Raw genomic sequence first — 25,591 nt, forward strand, 5'->3', positions numbered from 1 at the left:
AAAGAATCGTTCTCGACCGGATGTTTCCAATTACAGGGTAGCCAGAGAACAGAAAGGCGGGGGGGGGGGGGGTGGCGTTTGGCGAGGCTGGGGCCAGATTCGGAGAGGGTGGGGGTCGGAGGTGGGAAGAGACACAGCAGGGAAAAGGCAAGAAATGAGGCTTCTGTGAGGAGAAGAGGAAAATAGGAAAATGAAGCAGAACTAGAAAAATGACAGTGTTGAGTGCTGATTTATTGCAGAAGCCTCTGGTCATTTCCATATATTGAAATGCGCCCAAGCGGCCAGTCAGTCAATTTCTTTTGAGCTGCTGCCGCCGCTGCCCACGGGCTGCCCACGTGACTCCCCCTCAGTCAGCCTCTTTACCACCCAGCCCCAGAAACAGATAGAAGAGGAAAGAAAGAGTGTGAGGCAGAGGAGGCATCTGTGTACTGTAGTGGGTGATTTGGAGAAGGAGACATTTGTGTGGGTCTTTGGGAAAGAAGGAATGTGGCCTGGGGAGGGGAGAGGTAGGTTTTCAAGCTCCATTCAAGTGTTACATCCAGTTACCTCTCTCTGGCATCTTTCCATCTCCATCTCCTCTCTCTTTTTCCCTCCCTCTCCTCTTTTCCTCTTTATCTCTCCCTCTCTAGGCAGTTAAGAAAAGGGGACAGAATACAGAGATAGAAAAATCTATCTACAGATATATAATGGGGATGGTGTGGAGATGTAGGAGATTCAAGTCAGATTTTATTTTGGTGTCTTTGGTACTATCCGTTGCTTTGGTAGGTTTTTCTTAAAGAAAGGCGCGCGCACACACACACACACACACACACACACACACACACACACAGATCCTAGATAAAAGCCAGTGAGTTGTTAAAAATGAATTTGCAGCATTAGAGCCGTTAGCATCATTCAGCAAGCAGCAAGCTTGATAATTTCCAGGTGTTGGGGAAAGCCGTTGTCCGGGAGCTCTTATAGAGCTTATAAATCCCTGTTGGGAGGGAGAAAAAAAAATCTTTGGAGGTGAATGAAATATCAAATCACAAGACTCCTATGTAGATTTATGATTGCATAAGAAGCTTGATCATTTCCATATACTGAAATGTGCTGTCCTCCTGAGCCTGCCCAGCCCTTCCAGGAGACGAGGCGCTCCGTTCTGCCTTGATCAATGTTGACTATGAAGCAAGAAAGGAGGGGGGGTGGTGGAAAGCAGGCTGGCACCAGATGGAGCGGGGTCTCGGGAAAGGTCAAGGTTAGCCCAGGCTGCTATTGAGTCGGTAGCAGCCTCACAGATAGATCTCTGCCTCGAAGGCACCCACTGGGGCTTCTCAAAATCAAATCTAATAGAAAAGGCAGTCACAGAATGAAATCGCTTCATCTGAATGCTAAAATTGTTATTAGGCTACATTAGAGAGATATCAGGCACGTGGTTACCAAAAAAGGGAGCATGCCTAGCAGTTTGTGTCTGAAAGAAAAGCTATGAATATGTTGATAACATCAGTAATGGGCAAGTAGAAGAGATGGATATCTTTTTTTTTTTGTCTGAAGAGCAGATTAACATATTAAATGAACATATTTTTCTCTTTTTAGCAGGTCTACCTTATATTTTGAATTGCTTGGAATTCTTCTTTGGTGGGGGGAGTGAAAAAATCACTCAATCCAGAAATAGGTGATCTTTATTGATCGAGAAGTTTGACTCACTTAAGGAATTTTGTTAGCATCTTTCACCAGGTATGTGCCTCTGGAAATTCATCCCTCAGGCGTTACATTGGGGGTTGACACTGCCTTGGAAATCAGTCTTTCTGGCTCTGGACCCCTGGAAATCTGTCAGAGGCCTTGCTCTTTTCCCTCGTCTTCCCCCTCCTCTTTTTCCTTTTGCATTCTTTTTAGAGACAGAACTGTTTCTGGAATAAATTTCATCCCACAGGCAAATGCCAGCCTAGGAGAGTGCCTGGGACCAGATACATAACGTACATCGCCTGTTAGGGTAGTCACACTAGCATTTTTCAGACAGTCTCCCCCCAATTATCATAATGAAACCCACATTAGCTGTTTTTAACCTACAGCACAGCCATATCTTAAAGAAGGATTTAATCTTGTAAAATAAATGCGGGCTACACTAGATTAAACATGATGACTGCACTCCAAGGGTTAATAAATTTAGAATTAACAGATCATCTCAGCTTGATACAGCTACTATAGATGATTTAATATGCAGCCTAAGCAGGTTGACAGTCAGCTCACAGATGCAGATAAGATCAAACAGTCTCTTGATTCAATAGATTGAATGGTTGTACTGAGTGTCTAGAAGGTGAGTGACAGAACATATATGGCAGGGGTTCTGGTAAAACGGGGCTTCAATTCCCAACTGCTGTTTTGTGCACCGGTTTTCTTTTTCTAACAGTTTACCTTCTGTGGCAATAAAATCCAGAGTGCTGGGGGGGGGGGGGTTAAAAATTCTTATCATATAGAGTAATGGGGGCTTGTTTAACTTTGGAGTAAGGAAAAGATGGATACCTTTAATATCACGGTCTATTTCTAATTAGTTCTGCCTGGTAACTAGTATCTACCAGTCCCCTTCCCTCTCTCTCCTCACAGACTCTCAGGTCAAGGCTCCACAGACAGGATGCAAGATTCCTGGATGATGCAGATAAAGACAGGCTCATTGCTGAAATTATATAGGTAATTTCCTCAGTCCTCTAACTTTGCTCTAGCTGCGAAGATCTGAATATGGAAATGAGGTGTGAAGCTAAGTTGAAATTCAAACTCTAGTACGTAGCCACTGTGAGATATTTACACTAGGAGAGAGCATACAGTTCTGAAACTGATGTTAAAAAATGGCAAAACTGGGCAACTTGGGGCATTGGGTGAGACTGGGGAGGGTCCAACAGAAAAAGTTAAGAGTAGCTGTGCCATCAGGCCTTGCTTTGGTGGCCCTATGTAGAGTTTCTAATACCTAACTGAGTTTTTTTTTAAAAAGGTTTAATTTCCTTTATCTATTCAGACTCTAGTAGTATTTAAACAAGAAGACAAAAACAATTTTAATAGAAGTGTATGTGATCTGATGTGATAGACAAGTTTATAAGTTTTTATGATTTGATCAAGAACAAGGGCTCCTCCTAAACCCATTAGATTCTGTCATGTGAATATATATTCAGGCAATTTAAAAATGCATATTATGCATTCAGTAGACCGGCACAGGTTTGAATTGTATCCTGTTATTCTATTCTATCACCACCCCCGCCCCCCTCCGCCCAAGTCTGAATATGGAAATCTGTAATGGAGTGACTTTAGAGCTACAGCAATCAGTTTTCCAATGTTGGTAACTTGGTGGTTTCATGTATTTATTTTATTTCATTTTCATTTTTAATATCAAAATGTCCAGTCCACACCATGAGCTAATGGCCCACAAAATTTTCTTTTAATAAATAAAGCCATTTAAAACTGAATAATAGCTCTACACGCTGTTAACACTTTAACTTTTCCCTTCCTGCTCTAATGTCCTAGTGGGTAGCTTGATATGCTTCTAACTCAAAACTTATTATACTTAGGTAACCTCTAAAAAATTCTTAGAATATTCCACTCTTTTAAAGTGCTGTTTTGGATCTTGATGTGCTGTGTTTTGTTTTGTTTTGTTTTTTGAGAAATAAAATCTATCCCTGTGTAACCTGCATATTGAAAGGTATTGAGCTAAAAGCAGATCTTCCCATCTTTAGGCCGAGCAAAGTGTTTAAAGAGAATTTGTGATGGGCAGGAGGAACTCTGAACTGGGTATGGCTGTTCCTGGAGCAGAGGTAGCGGGCATTTATTTCACATATTAACCAGATCTAAATGCTTCCGAATTTTATTCTCCCTTTCTTGGACAACCTGTGATTGCAGCAGGGGGCACTACCAACATATGAATTACTTGGAAGTAGGAAGCTCAGGTTCTCCTGTTTCCCTGACTACTTGGAGGCATAACCACTGAAAACAGTTATCTCTCAGAAATTTGCATATTTATGGTGCCTCCTGCAGGTTCCTGTGATTGCTTTACAGTCAAGAAAGGTAACAGAAAAATATATATCCTCCTTTAACACATGAAAAAGGATCATATAGGAACAGTGGCTCTAATAGGAGACTAATCCTTGCCAAGCCGGTAGCATGAAATTTGTTTCTGGAACATTTTTGTTTTGGTTATGTTTTAGAATTTGAAGGGAATATTTTGGAAGTTACAGGACTAAGTCTCTGATTCCTTGAAAATAGATCTAGGAAAATACTTAACATTTTGAGAGAAAAAAATTAGCATAGATTTACTTATTCATTGAGTGAATACCTCTAAAGAACAGAAAATTCCTTACAGACATGGAAAAGCCACCCAATGGATCACTTAAAAGCCTAGTTCCATGGCACATATATTTTTTTAGTCCTAGTCATACGCAATGAACAAATGTGCAGTGTAGCTTTGGATATAAAAGTTAATTAGGTCTCAGAAGAGAATAGTTTCATTTTTATTGGCTCTGAGTTCCAAGGATACCTTTGATACACCTTTCCTCTCAGCCCCTTTTGACCTTCTTTGTGGAAACTGTACAGGGGCCAGACACTAGGGCTTGTTTGGTTCTGGATGCCAGATTTTTGTTACTCTGCTCACTGTCTTGAAAAGCATTCCACCAAAGTAAGCATCATAATTGCATTTACACCCAGAAAAATCTAGTCTTATCTCTGCCTTAGGACCAAGGTGCAGTTAAACCCCAGTTTATCAGGGGTTTTAGTTCAGGGAGAGAGTTCACACACTCTGCAGCTGGCAACACCTGAATGCAGGAATGTGGGGGCTGAAGCTTTAATGCTAAGTGGTCCAGTTCCCTTGTGTCTTCATCAGAACCTCATCCTTATTTTATCACAAGTCTACTGTACTTAGTTTCCTTCCCTCCTAAAAGGCCAGTGTACAGTGCTTATAGAACGGTTACCAGCAATCATCAGCAAACATCCTGAGTGATGGTGGAATTCCACAATACACAGCCTTCTCTGTATTCCATCCTTTCTATGGAAATGCCTATCAAAATCAAGGGGATGAAAATAATTTTTCCTGCAATTAGACTTTACATAATGAAGACACAGGGTAGTAAAAATAATATAGCTATCAATAATACGTGGTGACATAAATGCCCAAATTGTGAGCAGGATTCTCTTATCACACATTAGTCACCACAGCAGTATGTGTACTTATGTACTACCTTTCAGTGTAACATTAGGCAATATATCTGTTTGTTATTCTGGCTAGGGAGATTCTCATTAAAATAATTACTGCCATCATCTTATTATTTCAGTGCAAGTTTATTCACAACGTTTAGGCCTTTGGTATCATGTTGGAAAAAATATATAATTCAGGATTAATGTTTGTTTATTTCCTTGCTGCTGGTCAATCCCTTGCCCCTAAAAAAATGAAGATGCCACCTGAAATCAGGGGCTCTTTTGCCCCCTTCAGCTCCCATAATGAAAAGCTTCTTCCTTCTAGAATATTAAAAATTGGAAGTAATGAATCACTACTTTTTAGTATTGTCAGAAACGTATTAATTTTGAACGTTTCTACAACCCAGATATCATGTCAATCTTACTGAGGGTAAGATATCTGAAAACACAGGCCTGGGCTCAGCATTTAACATTTTCTCTTTGTCACATTAATTTTAAGAGATTGAAACACTTAAATATGAAGATCAGTGGAAATAACAACAATCCAGCTTGGAATTCTAAAGATGTTACTATAGCTAAAGTCTTATCAATTAAAAAAAAACAGTTCCTTTTTAGTTTGAGGTTGCTTTTCAGTTTGATTTATTTATGCTAAAATAAAAGAAAAAAAATGAGAGTTGCAAGTTCCCATTAAAGAGAGCTTACTTCCTGTAAAACATACGTTTTAAAATGAGCATATTTTTAATTTTCTAGAGTCTTTAAATCAACAAACGTAAGAGATCTACAGGCTTTAGCAAAACCCTTTTATGTGCTTAATATTCAAATAATTAACATATTTGCCTTTTCCCCCCTCATATGTTTACTTTCATAAACTGAGTTTATTTTGAAAATCCACTAATCTTGAGTTTTCTCCTACTAATTAAGCTCAGAGTTCAAGATTCAATCTTTTGAGAAGAGAGGGTCGGGATTCTCTTTCCATCATATTTGAAGAGCACATACTGATATTTCCCTTGTTCCCTGAGCAAGGCCACAGAAATCACTGTTTGGGGATGGGTGGGAGAGCAGTTGCCATTATGAGGCTCTGTGAGCCTTGCCTCTTTCAAATGAGAACCAGCTAGAACAGGCCTTGATATTTAAAGAAGGTAGTATCTGGAGAATCAGGCTCCAGAAGTAATCTCTCAGAGTTACTCTGTGTTATAATGTACTTGGATTTTGGCTGTTTGAATATTTTATTGCATTTCAAAATCTGAGAATTGAGAACAATAAAAAAAACATTTTATCTATGGTAGAAAGGATTTTGAAGTTCCCAGGAATCTAAGTGGTCTACTTTGTAAGTCTTTATTCATGTACCAGACATTTCCTAAGGTCCTACTCTGTGCTGAGGGGTAAAAAGATGAAAAGGACGGAGGCTCTGCCCCATAAGAACTGACAACCCAGGACTTGTCAGGTGATAGCTTTTATGACATAAGTTACTATATGAAATATACACAGAGAGACATGCAATTGTTTCCACCTGACGCAAATGGGCTTGTGGTTTATAATGTATAGTTAGATAGCTGTGCAAATGGCCCATAATTCTTAACTATTTAAAAAGTGCAATAATGTAATTTTCCACTATATGCATATTTAATTTCTTAGTGAGCAGACACAAATACCTGTGTCTTCACCTGCAGCAGCAACAGAAAATGCATTTGTAGAATTCATTCCTTGATTTAACAGTGTTAAATGCCTACTATGTGTTAGGGAAGTGAAATGATACATTCACAAATGCATGTTAGAAATAGTCTCTAAAATTGCCTACAAAACAAATGTAATACGGAAAGCTCATTTCTCAAGAGTAGTTAAGATATTTAATGTCATAAAAACTGAAAACAATAGAATTATCACAGATATACCCATGACCAAACCTCATTATTTACCGAGAAACCAAGTTCTTTCTCCAACTGGTGTCAGAAGTAACTAGAGCTGTGTCCCCCCAAACTGGTCCTTGCTAAAGGCTTAGAACCGTTAATATCAACAATGTGAAGCCAGGGCTACCCAAAGCAAGGCTAAGAGTGTGCATCAGTATGGCTTTGGCATGTGTGACTTGTGAACTTTATACGACGGGCTTGTGCCTGTGTATGTGTATCTTAGTGCCTTAAAAATGAAAGCCATCCAAGAGCAGAAACCATGTGTCATGTCTGTTCAGTGCAGTGCTCCATAAAGAAAGAAAGAATAACAGTTCTTAGGACTAGATTCTTCATTTTATAGGAATCTGGAGGCTTGGGTAACTGACCTTGTGCAAGGGATTTTTTTTTTTTTAAGAGAAAAAGAAAACAGGCAAATTGTATACAACCAGGAATGGGAGACCAGAGAGATTTGTTTATCTTCTACCAAGCTGCAAAGAAGATGAAATAGAGACAAGCTTTTTCTACCAGAAAAGTTTCCTTTGCTGGTTTTGGCAGGAAAAAAAAATACTGATGATTAACTATCAGGGGAAAAAAGGTGTCTTAAATTCTGGAAAAGGGACCGGAATAGCCGCAGCTCTTCAGTAATCTCTGGGAATGATTGGCACACATCTGGAATGGTTGTGGGCCTAGGCATTTGTGGGGTTTATGAGAAACTGGCAGAAAAGGAACTTAAGCCTGGTGATGTGTTTTGATGACTGCTTCTCTTTTGTCACCTAGCTAATTCGAGAGGATACCAACTAAAGCTATTGTGAAGTGAGAATGATCAAGGCCCTATGGTCCTTGATGGCCTGATTTGGTGGTGGTCTGATTTCAGTCAGAGAGAACAGAGAAAAGGAACTGTTCTTCTTCTGAAAGTGAGAAGGTTTCTAAATGCAGATATGGTTGCTGCACAGTTCTTGGTGGGTCTTTTTCTGTATGAGGTCAGTGGCCTTAGGGCCTGCCAAAAACACCCACCCAGGGCCACGTCTTGCTGTGCGGGGGAGGGACACAGAGCAGCATGCATTTGAAAACTTCGTTTTAACTCATCAACTACCTCATCTTTACGGAATGGCTTTTCTAAAGGGTCAAGAGGTGGAGAAGCAAAGCTTTTTAGCTTCATCTTTCATCCTATTTCTACTGCCCTCTGATGGACGTGTTAACTAGGGAAACCACCACCAACCCCATCTCCAACCCCTACCATCACTACCATCTCCACCACTGTCACCTCCATTACCACTGCTACCATCACCCTGATTACCACCACCATCTTTGTTTTCCTTATGATAGAATCAGCATCAGCCATATCCTCGCTAACAAACATTATACATTATGGTGATGGTATGTCAGGTTAATAGAACATATTTCAAAATTCTGGTCCATTAGATAATCCAAGATAAATTCTTCATCAAACTGTCAACATTCAAAGTCAAGCAGAGACATACATGGTGTTTGTGTAGAGTCCCTGGATAGTCCAGTGCTGACTGCACAGTGCTAGCTGTTGCTTTTCTGAACAAACCAAATGATATCAGGAAAGCTACGAATTGTTGAAATAAGATGGTAATACTCTTGTTTTTACTACACAGTTGATAGACAAGATAAAGAAGATTTCAGGTGCTTTATTTCTCCTCTTCAGTAAATTTATACTTTTTCATCAGAATGTATACCTCTGTGTATGCGTATGAGGTTGCATTCCTTGACATACAGTCTTGATTTTTTTTGGTTTGTGTGCGTGTGTGTGTGTGTTGTGTGTATGTATTCCAGGATAATAAAATAGTAAAAAGTTATAATAATGGCAAAGAGTACTTGTCCAAATAAAGGACTAGCTGCCTATAAATTTTCCTTTTAGACAGTGAGTGAAGTCATAGCTGGAAGTTGGCAATAAGACCATCTGAAACCAGTAAAAATCATTTCTGTGATGTGTAAGGAGGGGAGGGGGGAAGGGAAGGTGGGAGGGAGGGAAGAAGATGGGGAGAGGAGGGAGAGAGAGAGAAAGGGAGAGAGAGAGGAAATATCTCCAAAAGCTCTTCCTCTACTGAGTTATTCTTTTATAAAACAACTTCACATCTGGACTGATAACTTGAATTCCACCCAGTGCCATTTAAATAGCCCAAGTTATAAACCTCTTAAACTTGGGGTTTATAATAGAAACACTGACAGACCCTTAACTATAGTGCCTCTGTAGTAATGAAAGCACAACTATTTCATTATAGCAGTGTCTGGCAGGGCTGCTATAATTAAGAGTCTGTCAGTGTTTCCATTATAAACCCAAATTTTAAGAGGTTTTTAACTCACATTGTTTTAAATCACATTGGGCTGAAACTTGCTGTACAAAATGTCAGACCAGATGTGTGTGTGTGTGTGTGTGTGTGTGTGTGTATGTGTGTTGCTTTTCCTCTTATTTACCCCCTCCCCACAAAAAAAGGGAAATAGGTGAAGCTTGTTTTTAAGACTGGGTGTGAAAAACATGTATTTAAAAAAATTATTCCCTTGTTAAAAGCTAAAGATTTATTGGGGGAGGGTGCACAGAAAATGAAGTTTGAGATATTTTTCATTTTTGTTTTTTCTGATTGTATTTTTTCCTTTAGAAGTGCTCTCATTTGGGAAACCAGATTTGAACATATCCAAAAAGCAATGTTAAAAAATTGAATCTTATGATACCCGGTTCTTGACACTGGTTTATTTGGAAGATAATTGATTATGTAGGCTGCTGGAGGTGATGAAAATATCTTGCATTGTATTCTTAAGTGTTCAGCTGTTTTGATCTTTGGGGTAATCTTTTGGAGCTCACCATCCTTGGTGGGAATCACTTTTAGGGCTAAAATGTACTCTTATAACAGAGTTGCCTGATGAAAGCCTTATTGGCTCTGGGGGAAACTAATAGAATTTGTATGGTTATGTTGGTTTCATTTATGTGGTGATAGGATTTATTCACTTATTCACTCAAAAACCATTTATTGAGAATCTACTGTGTGCTCAGCATTGCATTTGGATGTTTCTAATGCGGTCCATTGGACTGGTTTCACTGCCCAGCACGTATGTGTCTTTGATGTCAGTGTTAGGGAGCTAAATTTCAGTGTTCTAACCAGAACTCCTTGCTGTCTTCAAAGGAGCCTCTTACTTAAGTGGTGAGACTGCTGCCCACGGCCCCCTCCACACACACATTGTTGACTCAGCACACAGCAGCCCAGTCTAGAGGTAAGTATAGACTTATTTAGAGCAGATTCAGCTTTTGACTTCCTACTTTCCCTCCCTTCCTCCCTCCCTTCCTTCCCTTCTTTTCTCCCTTCTTTATTTTTTTGAGGGGCTCCATCCAGGTATGTGAAGTAGCCTGCCAGTCAGCTAAAGGCCCAGGGAGCCTCTGGGGAAATGCCACACTAACTGTTCCCCCAGGAACCCCACTGGAGGAAGTCTGCCTTTTCAGGTGTAGACACTGCCCTCCAGGGGCCTCCTTAGGTCCCAGGCTCTGGATCACACTGTGAGCAGAGGAGGAAGAAATGTTATAGGGGGGTCAGGGCTGAGGAAGGCTGGGGAGAAGAGGGGACTGTGGCCCTCATGCTCACCTTTCAATTTGGGGCCCCCACACAAAGCCCACCCCCTTCCTCAAGCACAACCTCCCTTCCTTTTTAAAGTTAATTTTCCTTTGTCTTAACAACACCCTAGCACTCCCACCCTTAAGAACCCCAAAACCTATGCCAAGTGATGAATCCACACCTAAGTTTTACTTTTATCAAGATGACTGCCCATTCTTTATTTTGCGAAATTACATTAGGAAGAAAAAAAAAAAAAGAAGAATGAAGTAAAAGCAAGGTGGGAGCGATTGTATTAACCATTCATTCAGTCATTCATTTATTTATCTTTAAGTCTATAAAGGTGTTTCCCGCTAAAGGCAGACAGTGAATATTTTATTTGAATCTTGCAGTTTCCATCAGACCTTTTAACCCTTCATTCTCCAGCTCAGCCCGAGTCCCCCGCGCCAGGCGATCCTCGGCACGAAGGCTGGGACAGTATTAAGTCCCCCTCTTGGAGCTGTTTGTTGACCACATTCACGTTCAGAGCCCTGGAGCTAAAAGCACTTTACACCATAAAATAAAAGCACTGTCTTTTTTTCTAAAAGGTTACGTCTGGAGGCCACGCGGCTCATACTTCATACCGAAAACTACTGAAAGGACTATGAAATCCTCTATGATTTACACTCTCTCACTGCATTAGGGTATAGATCTACTCGACTCTAAAAATACGGTGGGTTTCTAACCGACGTGAATATATGTGCATTATTTCAGAAAGTCTGTTAGAAAACTTGTCAACACATTATAAAGCATAAAACAGGACTTGGCTATTAAGTACGAGATCAGAGGCAGAATATATACTGCAGGAAGTCCTGGGGAGTCTCCTCCTCGGGCAAGATAGAAAGGGGGAGGAGGGGAGGGGAGGGGTCGTCTGCTGGCCTGGAGTTTACACGCAATGTCGTCACCAAAGGTTTGGGAAAGAGCCCACAGAGCGTATTAGCTCCTCAGTGGAATCAGCAAAGGTTCTACAGCTCCAAATGAAGTTAACCGAACGGCCAGAAAATAATTTTAACGTTGTCATAATTTATTATTTTCTGAAAGCTACTTTTGGAAAGTAAATATACTTATTGTGTATCCAAGTGTGCGCGTTTAAAGTGACCTTTCACCCCTCTACAAACCCACCTGCATCATTAATCAATACTTACGTAATATTTTCAAAGCTCTTAAAACAACACATTTTTATTTCTTTAAACACACATACAAACCTTCCCCCTCCCCCAGTTTTGGGCGCTTTAGCGAGCATCCAGCAGCAATGAGGGAGGGGGCGTCACTTGTAGCGGCGAGCAGGAGGGACCGCGAGTGCGGGTCCGCGACGAGGAGGGAATCAAATGCCGATACACAGCCCTGGTTTTCTGGACTGGGTGAAATCAGGCTGGGGGAGGGGCGGGAGTGGAGGGCAGTTCCTATTTCACTCTGGGCATTTTATGATGGCGAAATTAAATATATGTTAATGGTGGAAACGACGCTACTTACCTCTCCATGGGCACCCAGGGAAAGCAGCTGCAAAACTGGGTTTTAAATGTTATGTTTTAACATGTGGTTTCGGAAGGAACCCCCTGGAATCTGAAACAAGTGCAGTAACATAGACCTACTTGTAACTAAGTGCCTAATTTGCTATGATTTTTTTTAAAAAAGAAAATCAATAAAATGTTGCCAGTTATTTATTGGAAATAACCACAGATAGCGGCCCTGATAGGGTGCCGGTTTTAGAGAGCACACAATTGTGTAATGAATTGTAATTCAGAAGACTGTTAAATGTGAACCACAGAACCTTTCAGAGGTAATAAAGTCATTACTTTTTACACTACAGCCAACCCTGAAAAGCTTTATACACACCATTATATATAAATCATACATATATATTTCCACAACACACATTCACCCATTTATATACCTTTTCTATATATGGACTTTTATGGATGGATGGGAAAAAATATTTAAATTTGAAAAGCTCGGTTCCGAAGGAATCTGACTGACTCACTATTGTTACCTGAAGGGGCTTTTATTTTATTTATTTATTTTTCAAAGGCCTCCAGTTGTACTTTTTTCTTCCCTCTCCTCACCTTCCCTCCAACCATTCTCCTCCACGTCCCGCTCCCCCCACCCCTCCCCTGCAATAACATTCTTTTGGTCGCTCCAAGGCTGGTTGAACAAGACAAAAAAATAGACAGTAGTGGAAAAGAGATGCTGACCTGCTCTGAAGAACTCGTGAAAAAGGGGAAATGGTGTAACGCACACGCTACAGAGCTTTACTGCAAGTGACTCTTCCTGCTTCTTAAACAGGTTTTTAGTTTCCCCCCCCTTAAACTGGAGGAAAACAATAACAACAAACCATATTTACACAAACTCAGTCCAGCCCACATCTCTCCTAATGTTGAGCATCAAAACCTCCTTTTCTTCCTTAGAGGGGCCCGAAGCTTCGCCGAGCTAGGCAAACCAGTTATTTTCTAATGGGTTTGAAACTTTATGAAGGCAACATATGAATAAACAGCCGCTGGCCGGCGCGGCTCGGAGATGGGTGCGCGCATGCAAGCCCGGGGCCCTCGCTTAAAACAATAAAGCCCCGCGCCGGGTAGGTGAATTTACGAAAACGACGTCCCTTAGACTGAGGAGGGGGAAGAGAAGACACAAGGGGTTGTGGAGCCGCTTGGAGGAGAGCGAAGGAAGGCTCCTCGCTCTGCAGACACACACTCACACACGTCCACCTGCAGCTCGGAGTGTCGCGGGCCGCGGCTCTCCGCCTCCACCCTGCACCCTCCGCGCCTCCCTTGGACCTGAGTCCATTTTCCTCTCCCCCCGTGCCCTTCCGGATTTGGAATCGCAGCGCGGTCTCGGCGTCGGCGTCGGCTGAGGCTACAGGGTGGCGCAGGCAGGCGGGGAGGCTGGGAGGCGGGAGACGCCGGGGGACTTTGCGGGCACGTTTCTGAATAAACTTTCCAATCGCAGGGGGTGCTGTTGCTGTACATTTTACGTAAAACTGAAAGTATCCCACGCCAGAGTGAAGCCCGCTTTTTGACAGCAGTAGCGCGCGCGCGCGCGCATTAAAGAGACAGGGGTTTATTTCCAACAGGTCTTCCCTAATTTCCTGGGAACGTCTACGGAAAGGCCAGAGGGGGGCTGCGGGCTCCGGGGTGTGCGGCTCTGCCCGGGGCGCCCGGGGAGCGTGGCGCTGACCCGGGGCTGTCACCCCATCACTGTGGCTTCCCCGCTGCTCCCGCGAGCCAGTCGCTCATTCTTCATTCCCCATTTTCTTTCCCCGGGTAACAGCACTGGACTAGTTGTGCTCTGCCCGTAAGAAACACTTTCTTGCCATTCCTCGGTGCTTTTGCAATAGCTCTGGAGCGGGAGAGGGGTGTGTCTTTCCTTGGGACCTGGCTTGGGGACCTCCCGCGGCCCCGGGAGCAAGTTCCCAGGGACTGGCACTCCCGGGACTGCCCGGGCTTTGTCCTCTGGCCGGCAGCAGCTCCGTTGAGGTGGACGCCTCGGCGCCTCCCTCGCCCTGGGTCCGGGCACTCCACTCCCGGGGCTGGAACGTGCCCCGAGTCCGGCTCCCTGTTTTTTATTCCTCGGCCTTTCTCTCCCTTTCCGCGACCGTTGAGAGCCTCGACTCCCTGCTCCCAGTTGCATTCAGACCCTATCGTTTGTCGGGACGTTCAGATCCCCGGCCCCCCGGCTTGGCCTGGGGGGCGCCCTCCCGGCCCTTCGGCCCTGGCCTGCACCGCTTCCCTCGCCCTTGCCCCCTCTCTCCAGGCCGCCCGGGCTCCCGGAGGCCCCGGCGCTGCCCTTCCGGACCCGCAACCCTCCAAACTTGAGCTGGACTCTGCTTCGCCGCGCGCTCCTTCCCGCCTCCCCTTGCCTGCCGCGTAGCTGTAAGTTGGAGGCTCAGCTCTCAACTTCGGGTGATTTTTCTTTGCCATCCTCTCCTCGGGCAAAGTTTCCCGAGCGCAGCCGCGGCCTCAGGGCTTTTGCTTCGGCCCCCGGCGTCCGCACGCGGGGTGCGAGCGCGGCGGCGGCGGAGGAGAGGGGAAGTGGGTGTGCGCACGCAGGAGGGTGTCCGGGAGCAACTCTACCTGGCTTCCCTCCGCCCGCGCTTCCCCGGCCCCTGCAGCCTCCCCGTACACTCTGGTTTTTTGTTTGTTTGTTTTGTTTTTTAAATTTTAAATAATCTTTCATTTTAGGGTCCGCATGCGGGGGGGGAGCAGGGCGCACGTCTTGCTCCCCACCCCCTCCGCCCCCGCCACCCCTTTCTTCTCTCCCGGCCACGCCGCTGCCTCGGCGCTTGCTGCGGCCACTGGTGAGCCCGCGGCCCCAGCGCCCCCTCCCCTCGGCCCGCCCCTCCCACGGGGGCCGCGTCTGGCGTCTGCGGAGCCCCCCGCCCCGCACCTCCCCCGCCCCGCACTGGCCATTGGCTTGTCCTGGTCTCTTTTTCATGTCCAGCCCCTGATGTGTGTCCATTGGTGTGAGCTTCCCCTTCCCTCCTCCCCTTCTCTCCTGCTCGCCCTGCCCATGTTTTGTGTGTCTCTGTCCATCCAGACTCCTGACGTTCAAGTTCGCAGGGACGTCACGTCCGCACTTGAACTTGCAGCTCAGGGGGGCTTTTGCCATTTTTTTCATCTCTCTCTCTTTCTCTCTCTCTCTCCCCCTCTATCTCTCCTCTCTCTCTCTCTCTTTTTTTTTTTTGCTTAAAAAAAAAAAAAGCCATGACGGCTCTCCCACAATTCATCTTCCCTGCGCCATCTTTGTATTATTTCTAATTTATTTTGGATGTCAAAAGGCACTGATGAAGATATTTTCTCTGGAGTCTCCTTCTTTCTAACCCGGCTCTCCCGATGTGAACCGAGCCGTCGTCCGCCCGCCGCCGCCGCCGCCGCCGCCGCCCGCCCCGCAGTCCACCATGTCTCGCCGCAAGCAAGGCAAACCCCAGCACTTAAGCAAACGGGAATTCTCGCGTAAGTAACCCAATAATAGTAATAATAATTATTAATAATCACAAGAGCGCGCAGGACGAGAAGCAAGAGAGAGGGGGAGAGAGGGGTGTGTGCATGCATTTAAAATTTTTTTCACGAGAAAAAACCTCCGAGCGTCGGGATAAAAGAGATTAAAGGGAGAGGGGGAAAAAAACCCTAATCTCATCCCATCCCGAACCATAGCCGTATGTACACTTTTGAGATAGCACGAACCTTTTAATTTTATTTAATTTTACAACAATTTGACTGCTCCTCTTTCCTGCTTTCCTCTGCTTTATTTCGCTTTTCGAAAAGGAATGCAATGATTTCCCCTCCAGTTTTGCAAAATAATGGACAATGCTGTGGATGCTAACAACTCTCGTGCAAACCTAAGGGAGGGAACTGGAGGGGAGAGGGGGGCTGCTTCCACTCACCGGAGGGAGAAAAACGGGGGGGTGGGGAGCCCAAGTCTAAAAAAACAATTCCCAGGGAGAAAAGAGGTGAGACTGGCCCTCGGACATCAGCGCGCTCACGGTCAAGTGTGCACCGGGAGGAAAGTAGTCATCTCCACAATAGTGAGAAAGTGGGATTGTGGGAGGGGGCCCCCGGCGCTCTGGAGTCTCCCGAGTCTGGAGAGGGGCCGCGGCGGCAGGGAGAGCTTGGGCAACCGGGAAGGACGGGAGCAGCGGCCGGCGCTGCCGCCTTTTGTTCCGGCCCGAGGTGGGTGTTTGTCCCGCTGCCTTTTGTGCCGGCTCCTCGCGCTTGCCCTCCCGCGCCGCCGCCGCCGCCGCCGCCGCCGCCGCCGCCGCCGCAGCCGCCGCCGAAGGGCAGGAGCAAGGGACGGGGGCGAGCGGGAGAGGGAGGGAGGGCGCTCTGGCCGCCGCCGCCCGGGTTGCCGCTGCCCGCCCCTCCCGGCCGAACCTCAGGGGCGGCGAGAAAACGTGAAAAATAAAATAAAATTAAATTAAATTAAATAAAACAGGGCAAAATTTCTTGCCCCAAAACAGAAGCCTAACGCTCCGCCGGCCGTTTTCTGCCACGCTCTCCTCTTTGACTCCCCCATCGCCCCCCTCCCCGCAAAAATCTCACAATCTCTAATAGAGGGGATAAAATACAATTATCCCCTTCACCAAAACCTCTTTAGTTGCAAACTTAGAGCGCCGGCGGCACAGAGAGGGAGCGAGGAACTCCCTCCTCTTACTATTTTTTGGAAGATTTTCAAAAAAAGTGGAAGTGGATTTTGATTGGGAAAAATCTCGTGTCTGAATGTTTACAAGCACCGCGTGTGCGGGAGCCTCCTGCCAACAAACAGACAGAGGACCGAGCGCGGCGCGGCAGCCCGGGAGCGGGCGGCGGCTGCGGCCGGGCCTCGCCGGGGCCTCGCCGGGCCTCGCCGCGCCCCCGCCCCGCCCGGGATCGCCCACCCGGCGCCCGCCGCCCGCCCGCTGGCACAGCGGCAGGCCGTGCAGCGACTCAGCGCCAGCCGGGTCGAGGGTCCACTCTGGCCCCCCAGCATAATGCCCAGACCTCCTCCCTGCCAACCCTACTGTGAAATCGGCTGGAGAGAAACTCGGCTTTGCAAAGCATTTTTATTTTGCAGAGCAGCCGTAAAAGCGAGTTCTGTCCGCCCCCTACCCCCGACGCCTCTAGCCCCCAGCTCGGGGCGGCGGAGAGGTCACCACGTGCTTTCCCTGCCCCCCTCCCACCGGGACAGGCCACCGGCCCCCAGCTCCTGAGCGCGGCCAAGCCAGGTGGGGGTGGGTGGTAGGTGGTACGGGAGTAGTATGTTCGAGTATGCTTTTGGGGAGTGTTCGACCCTGGGACTCCACGCACCCCTCCCTTGAGTTCTTGTCCTCTACCACGGGCCTGTGTCGGTCAGGGGGCCCTTGTGAGTCTATATTGGGGGTGGGGGGTGGGTGGGTAAGTGGGTTGCTGTCTCCTGGCTAACAGAATGCGCCTGGAAAGGCAGGCGGTGGGCACTTAGGAAAGTTTGGCTGCAAGGGAAAGAAAGGAATGAGAGGGCCCACCTCCTTCCCCCTTCTCATTCATGACCCTTATTTTAATTTTTGCTGCAATTTTAAAGGACCACCCTATACCCAGTTCTGTATTTTTTAAAGGGGTGTGTGTGTTTGGGGGGGGTGCGCATAGGGAATTGAATTTTTCACTGGGCCCTGGAACTTGTCACACACTTCGAAAGCTCCCCCGCCCGGGCACGTTGCGGGGCCCTCCCTCTCCCCACCCCCGCGCATCCCTCCCTCGCCGCTCTCCCCCGCCCCCCACTCCCCCGGCCGCGCCGGATGCGGAGCAGACGCGGCGCGCGGCGGTGTGAAGTTACAGCCCGGCCAGGTACCGGCGGGAAGGAAGGGCAGTGTTCGCAGCACTCGGGAAAGCTGGGCCCTTCTTCGGAAGGATGCACTGGGGGCTCAAAGGACGGACTGAGGCGTGCAGTCCGGGCTGCTCCCCCGTCCCCCACCCACCCTGGGCCCATCCGGAGATATTCCAGGCTGGGTGGGTTATCCCCCTCTCGCCGTGTCTCAGGGCGGGCTTTGCGTTGAGGAACCAGTTTGAAGGGCGTGCGGTGGTCGCTCCTTTCTGATTTTCTGGGTGCGCAGGGGGGAGCGGGAGCCATTCCGGTCTTCAGGACCCCCTTCCCCTCCCCGCCCCCATCCTCCGCTTCTTGGGCTGACTGAGCCGTTCGGTCGCTAGGAGGCAGAACAAGATCAAGAAAGCTCAGCGAACTTGAACCTGTACCAGAGCCTCCCCCACCCCCGCTCTGCATTTCTCGGCCGGGAGGGAAGAGCTTTGCGAGGGTGGGGGTGGGGGAAACGGACGGTTAGGCAGAATTCCCTTTCTCCCCCCTCCCTCCCATCACCCCTTATGTCTTTGTTCTTCATTTTGACTTTAAAAATGCTTCTTGCCAGGGCTGCAGAGAAGCGCGCGGCCGACACCCCCGGGCTCCGGGAGTGGAGCGGGGTGCAATTTTCGTTCTCTTTCGGGCGGGCATTTTTGGTAGGGAGGAAAGGGGAGTGCGCGCTCTCCGGCTTCGGGGCAAGGCCAAAGGGCGGGATCCGGCAAGTTTGCACTTAGTCTCCAGGTTCACTTCTTCCACCCCCTCACCCCCATGCAAAGCACGGACCGAGGCGGCCACAGCGGGCTTGCAGGGCTGCTCTGCAGCCCGACCCCCCCGGCTCCTCCGCCTCCTGCAGCTCTCGCCCTGAAGCCCGAAATCACAACAATAGTAATAGTTATCATCCTAATGATGCGGGCAAGCGCCGTCATTAATAATGAATAACCGCAGCCGCCGCCGCCGCGCTGCGCACACCGGTGCCGGGAATTGCGGGAGAAACGCATTTGCAGAGATCCCTCAAAGTAAAAAGTGTGAGCCTCTGGACACAGAATGAATTTCAGGACCCGCGCTTTTGGTGTGTGCCTTGATACCGAGACAGCACCAGGTTAACCTGCCGAGTTTTCCAAGCCTCACTTCCCACTTCTCCAACTGGTGGTCCTGGGGAACCGTCGTCACCCCGCGGCCAGGAAGGACCGCCGTGGAGGCAGCAGTCGGGTCCCCAGGCTGCCCGCCGCCTCCCGCCCCCGGTTCCCGGCCCTACGGCCCCGCGGCAGCCGCTGCACGTGTTCGCAGCGAGCGCGGCCGGAGCCTGCGGCCAGCACGCTGCTCGCTTTGTGCCTCAGAGTCCCGGCGCCCAACTTCACTTTCCGCACTACCCACCCCCGCCGGGCCCCCTGCCCCCGGCCTGTCGCCCAAAAAGCCTTCGCTTTTGTTTCTTTGCTTTTTCTCTCTGCATTTCAGCCTCGGTTTGCTTCCTTACCCTGTTAAGACAATCAAAGGGAAGGACTTGGAAAGCAAACTTGAAGGCAGAGCTCTCTTTCCCCCTCCCCCTCCCCCTCCCCAGCAGCCCTCGTTTCGCTAGCTCCTTCCTCCTTCCCTACATTTCTTCTAAGGCTTTTTTTTTTTTTTTTTTTTAATTTATTCCTTTGCAACTGCAGAGAGAGGAAGGAGATCTCAGTCAGCCGCTGGGGCATTGAGACGTTTCAGTCAGTCTTGCTGTTTGAACGCAGAAGCATTTTATTTTCAATTTCTTTTTCCCCTTGTAGAGAATTCGCGGCTAATTATTATGATTATTTGCCCACTCCTTTCCACTTCAATCCTGGACTCCCCGCTTTGTAGCCAGAGCTTAGGCCGGAGCTTAGAAACGGTGGTTTTGTGGGAGTGAAGGAGGATGGAATTGAATTGAGGGAGGGGGTAAAATGGCTGAGGTTAGGAATGTTTTTAGGGAAAGAGGAATTTGCATTAAAATACAGAGAAATTATCAGAGCCCAGAAAGGAAATGTTGATTGCCACTGAGAAAAGATGTCAATGCAAATCAGTAGACTACAGCCAGAGAATTATTTTCATATTTTCTTTGTGCCCCACTTCGTCTGATTTTTAATAATATAGTAGCAATGATAACACATTTTGGTATTTCTCTGAACACCACTAGCCAAATGTTTAGCAGGGAGCCTGATGTTAACCGTATTTCATACATTAGGATATAATTCTTGTTAATTAGCAATAATTTATGTTAAGAGCATAGAAAATGTTGAGGTTATAGGTTTTATATCTGTACATTTGATCATCTTGTTATTTTCAAGAACTTTGCCTCCTATAAAATTAATTAGGTGAAATGTGGAGGTGTAATCAGCAACCTCTGAATTACCACTTCATTTCCTGGTTTTGATTGTAAATCAGTTCAGTCACTACATTTAGAAGACTTTAACCAAGTCTGTTTTGTACCACATTACCTTTAACTGTTTGATAACTAGGCGAATATCTCCTTTTGCTCCCAAATAATATTTCCATTTTCAGAAATGTGTCAGGGCTTGGGAATAAAAAACAAATCTTAACGGTGGAGTTTAAAAACGTGTTTTTATGCAAAGGTTCTATGTACTACTAACTTTAATAAAATGAAGTATTTTTCCTGAGTCTTTCTTCAATCTGTAAACCTCAGAACTTGTAGTTAATGCTGAACAACAGCAACAAAAGCCACATTTGTTAATGTGTACTTAAAATTCTTAATTCACATAGGAGGGATCTTGGAGAATGACTTCCTTATTCAGTTCCTCACTTGGTCACAATGAAAGCAAATAGGAGAAAAATGACATAGAAGCACAATGCAAAAGCTTTCTGTTTGTGTCCTTTTATTTGAAAAGTATGCATGTGTATTTATCTTTTGGTCAGTATGTTGGGCAAAGAAATATAAGTGCTTACTTTGCTGTCTTTATTAGTAGGAATATAACCTTCATATTCCTGTGGTGACCTTATGTTAAATTAGGAGGAGTACCAGAGGCTAGAAATTATGACATGTCCTACTTGAGCACAGGTGCAGCTAGGCAGGGCTCTCTCAATATTATTTCACCCAGCACATCTGGGAGTTACTCCAGATCTTCCCCCTCAATATTCAGTCTGGATAGGGTTGAAATAAATTTAACCTGAGTTCACTGGATTTTTGCACTTTATCAAAATCTGTTCCAATATTCTACACTCAAATTAAAATCTATTTTTTGATTCTCTGTGGCTTTAAGTTCATTAAATGTGAAATTGGCAGCTTGCTAAAGAAGGTCAGACTGATTAACTGTTTAAGACTTGTACATTTTCTGCTTCAGTTTTATTAACTGGCAGCATCCTGGATATGTTTCGTATTTTGTAATTTTGTGTGTGTGTGATAGAGTAAGCATAAGGTTTCAGGAGCAGAGACTTACCAACTCTCTTTTCGCCTTTGGAAGTTTAAAAAATGATAGAAGCTGTTCGAATAGATGCTGGAGTATTTTGGTGCACGGTTAAAAAGAAAAAAAGGAAACAGGAATGAAAGACATATCTACCTTGTTATACCATCCGCTGGTGATTATGTGTGCAGAAATAGTCCCATAATGAAGCGTTCTGGAGCTCATTCAGAAAATTAGACAACTTTGACAACATTAGGCAAAGTATTTCAAGTCTAAAGAAAGGACTTCTTAGCCTTGATCTGAAATGTGGCGTTTGCTTGACCATTCTGATTTTTACGTGATGGGGGCCACCAACTGCAAACATGTTTAGAATATTTTAGACATTCCTTTCTTCAGAATGAAAAAATGACTAATTGGCTTATTTTCTTAAGTACTCGAAAGTATCCCATTTAGCTAATGTGTCTGAGAAGAATTGCCAGTGAATTTGGTATTTCTTTGATTTTGTGGCATTGCTGAGAGTGAGATCAGAAAGGTTTTTGGCAGTATGAATTATGCTGCGTTATGATTATTATTTAGATCTGTTTCACAGGTGAATGCAGTCTTTTTCTTATTACGGCAGTGTAAATGTGGCACATTTGCTGTGTGATGTAGTAGCTTTCTAATTTATGAAGCCATGTCTCTGTATATTTAGAGTATATATGTTCACACACAAAGGGTGTGTGTGTGTGTGTTTATTCACCTCTCCTTTTATTCTTGGGCACAATAGACAACTTAACTCTATACGAAAAAGAAACAAATTTGGTTTCAGTCCATGTTTTTACCAGTTTTTTGGGGGGTAGTTATTATTTAAGCTTACTTTATGTTTCTGCATTAACTATTTATTTAACAGTCACATTCTTTCTAAACTTACAAACCAGACACATTTGGGGTGTGTGAGTGTGTGTGTGTTTGTGTGTGTATATGTATGTGTGTTTTCTCTGGAAGTATGCAAGTCAGGCAGTTTTCTTTAAATATATGATGATTTGCCTCATTGATAAATTTGCTTTCTTGTTGACAGTTTCCACATCCGTGTACATTTTAGATGCTCACATTTTTCTGGGCATTAAATGGAGGAGGCTAGAAACCCTTTACATAATGTGCTGGGATGGGATGGGGTTGAGAATGTATTTCCCCGTATTCTCTCCTTTCTGGCACTCTAATAATTGTGCTTTTGTTTCTTCAACCACAGCCGAACCTCTTGAAGCCATTCTTACAGATGATGAACCAGACCACGGCCCTTTGGGAGCTCCAGAAGGGGACCATGACCTCCTCACGTGTGGGCAGTGCCAGATGAACTTCCCATTGGGGGACATTCTTATTTTTATCGAGCACAAACGGAAACAATGCAATGGCAGCCTCTGCTTAGAAAAAGCTGTGGATAAGCCACCTTCCCCTTCACCAATCGAGATGAAAAAAGCATCCAATCCCGTGGAGGTTGGCATCCAGGTCACGCCAGAGGATGACGATTGTTTATCAACGTCATCTAGAGGAATTTGCCCCAAACAGGAACACATAGCAGGTAAATGAGAAGCAAGGAGAAAAGCTGTTTGCATGTTTTCTTTTCATTTTCAGAGGCGCTGTAGCCAAGCACTAAGGAGTGGTGAAGTGCTTTCTGTATTTCTCCATGTGACTGTCCATGACAGCCCTGTAATGTTAAAATAATCATTCCTATTGCTTATGTCCAGAACACACAAAAATAAATATTTTCCACTTCACCGAGTCAGATGTAGGCAGAATAGGTTACACACACCTGATACCCTCTCTCTGGATCTGCTGATTCTGAATTTCTTTCCTTTTCTCTCCCCTTCTCATTTTTAAGTGTTGAACCTTACTACACCTAGCCCGGTTTCCAAGGTCCATTTCCAGCCTTGGTGACAAGTCAGAGGCAAAGTGGCTGTATAGGCATTTGTAGTTCGGCCAGTGACCTGTTTGAGTCAGAATACCTGATCAGACCTCCCTAGGGGTGCAGTTTGTTCTCAATGCTTCCAGGAAGTTGGGTGGGCTGGAAGGGCATTTTGGAGGGGCTGGAAAGAGTTAACTGAGTTTCAGGGCTAGCCTTGGATCCATATTGGCTGTCAGCCCGTATGGGGCTGTAATTAAACACAGCCCCGTGGTGGGATGACACCGTGACCTTGACTTTAAGATGCCATTTTCGACTGGCCAGGCCAGAGTAGAGAGGGCAGTTGCTGAAGCGCACAGACATGCTTACTCGAAAAGTTTAAGGGCACGTTGGAAATTTCAAAAGGTTGGTTTGACAGGAACGGCTGTTCCCTGTAGCCTGCCTCCTCAGCTAAATGATAAATGCTTCTCTGTGCTCTCTCTTGTCTCTGATGTGGTTTTGACAGATGTATCTTGATTTTGTTTGTGGTTTACACAACCACATGTCACCCTTACAAATGTCCAGTCCAGACTTCCACTGTTTCTGCTATAACATAATGTAAAAATTCTCTTGGAAAAATACATACACACATTGAACAGCTCTGCTTCCTTTGGTTAATTTTAGCAGAAAGGTAGCTAGGGGTGTGGGTTTCTCAACAGCTCAAGGGAGAAGGAATTAATGGCTAACAGAGGGACTTAAATCCCTACTCTAAGTGGTAAACAACAACACTATATAGTGACCCTTAAAACATTTTTAAAAATGAAACAACGGTGATTTAATGTACGAGATGAAGTGAATGCAGATTCTGTGGTAACAAAACCAGCATGCCTGTCGGTTGGTCACTCCCCTGTATTTCCCCTGCTGCTGCCCCCAAAAGGCAGAGGGTTTGTTCAGTTTTAGGAAGGGTAGTGCATAGAATCAATTGATTCATTGGAACTTGTCCGTTCAACCTAGTTTGACCACAGAGTTGAACTGTAGTGGGTCAGTAGTCCAGAGGGGATTAAATGTCATATTATTTCTCATCCCCCACCCCCTCTGGAATTTGATCATTAAAAGCAAACGTGGCATTTTATCTTTTTCTTTTTTTTTTAATGCTGCCTGCAACAGCACTCAGATACTTTTTCTTTAGTGAAATGAGAAATCTGCTGCCAGGGAAGCTGCATTCACAAAATATTTTTCTCGAATCCACCACATGTAGCTTATAAGACATGCAGGTTAGGATTTTATCCACCCCTCCCTGCCCCCCAGCAGGATATGGCAATGACCATTTCCATGTGCTGTCTTGTGACTGGAAGGAAAATGAACAGAAGTGTAAGGCATGATTAATGAAGCAAGAGCAAGCGGAAGGGGATTTGTCGTCTTAGGAGATCCAAAGCCTTTCTAAATCACCAAATATGGAGTAACACTTGCGTGATGTAACATCGTATTTACATATCGAGCTGCTCGTTTAAAAGACAAAACACAGTGTCTGTCAAGCAAGAATTAAAACCACACTTCTTACTGAGGTCCCAAATAGGTTATTCAGTCTCAGATTAACCAGCTTGAAAATTCTGTGCCTCTGTACTTAGAGGAGAAATCTAAAAGCTGGGGGGAAGGCTCTATAGTGAAGGCTTTTCACTGTCACAGTTGTAAATCTACGTAGGGAAGAAGAGATATTTTCCTTAACTCTCTGGTTGTCATAAAGGTTCTTTTTTTTTTAAGGACTAGTGCAGGAAGAGAGCTCAAAGAAGCCCCCCAAAAAGCACATTTAAAATATGTTTTATAGGACTAATGCTGAGTAATTACACTGAGATGAAGAGCTACCTAAGCTATCTAAGATATTCAGTGGGTGCACCAGTGCTGCGACCCAGGTGAGGTAAACCTTTCATTCACGAATAATTACAAAGTCTTGATTCCTTTCATTGTGTTTAATCACCTGTTCCCACCCTGGAATTGGCTGAACATAAATAGCGTGGTCACATCGCAAAGTGAGATGTCAGTAACTAGAGTCACGACTTTTCATAATTCACGGTAATGAATTAAGAGTTTCCTATGGTGAAATTAACATTCTGCCATCGCACATAAATTAAGATGCCCTGGCCCTTAGGTGCCTCTGAAGCGAAGTTCTGGAAGACGGCTGTGTATTCCCAGCCCATTTCTCTAGAGCACGTCTTCACAACTCCAAGTCTGCTTTTCTTTTTACGGTGAGGAAGGAAACAATAAGAGTAATCATTCAGTAGATATTTGAATTGTGTCACAAAAAGAAAGGAGAAGCAATGCTCTGTATTAGGAAAGAGATATATTGATGAATCTCTAGAAGAATATGTTTGGCAACCATGTAAAAGGTAGTTATTTAAATGCGCTGTGTAGGAAAGGCCTTATTAAAGT

General features: G+C 45.4%; 1 protein-coding gene across 8 annotated transcripts in view; it reads left to right on the forward strand.

Annotated features, from left to right (window-relative positions):
- The first annotated feature begins 15,174 nt into the window (after positions 1-15,174).
- The window catches only part of BCL11A (BCL11 transcription factor A), a 97,046-nt gene continuing 86,629 nt past the window's right edge, over positions 15,175-25,591 (forward strand). For 7 of the 8 annotated variants that reach the window (XM_059943282.1, XM_059943279.1, XM_059943283.1 and 4 more), the window contains exons 1-2: positions 15,411-15,588; positions 22,535-22,864. In XM_059943282.1, the coding sequence (XP_059799265.1) occupies positions 15,534-15,588; positions 22,535-22,864 (385 nt within the window). In that variant the 5' untranslated portion in view covers positions 15,411-15,533. Of the gene's footprint in view, positions 15,589-22,534; positions 22,865-25,591 lie in introns of all 8 variants that reach the window. The other variant, XM_059943276.1, reaches the window with a different exon arrangement.

This window comes from Balaenoptera ricei, chromosome 13 (assembly GCF_028023285.1).
Source record: "Balaenoptera ricei isolate mBalRic1 chromosome 13, mBalRic1.hap2, whole genome shotgun sequence".
In the NCBI taxonomy this organism is placed as follows: domain Eukaryota; kingdom Metazoa; phylum Chordata; class Mammalia; order Artiodactyla; family Balaenopteridae; genus Balaenoptera; species Balaenoptera ricei.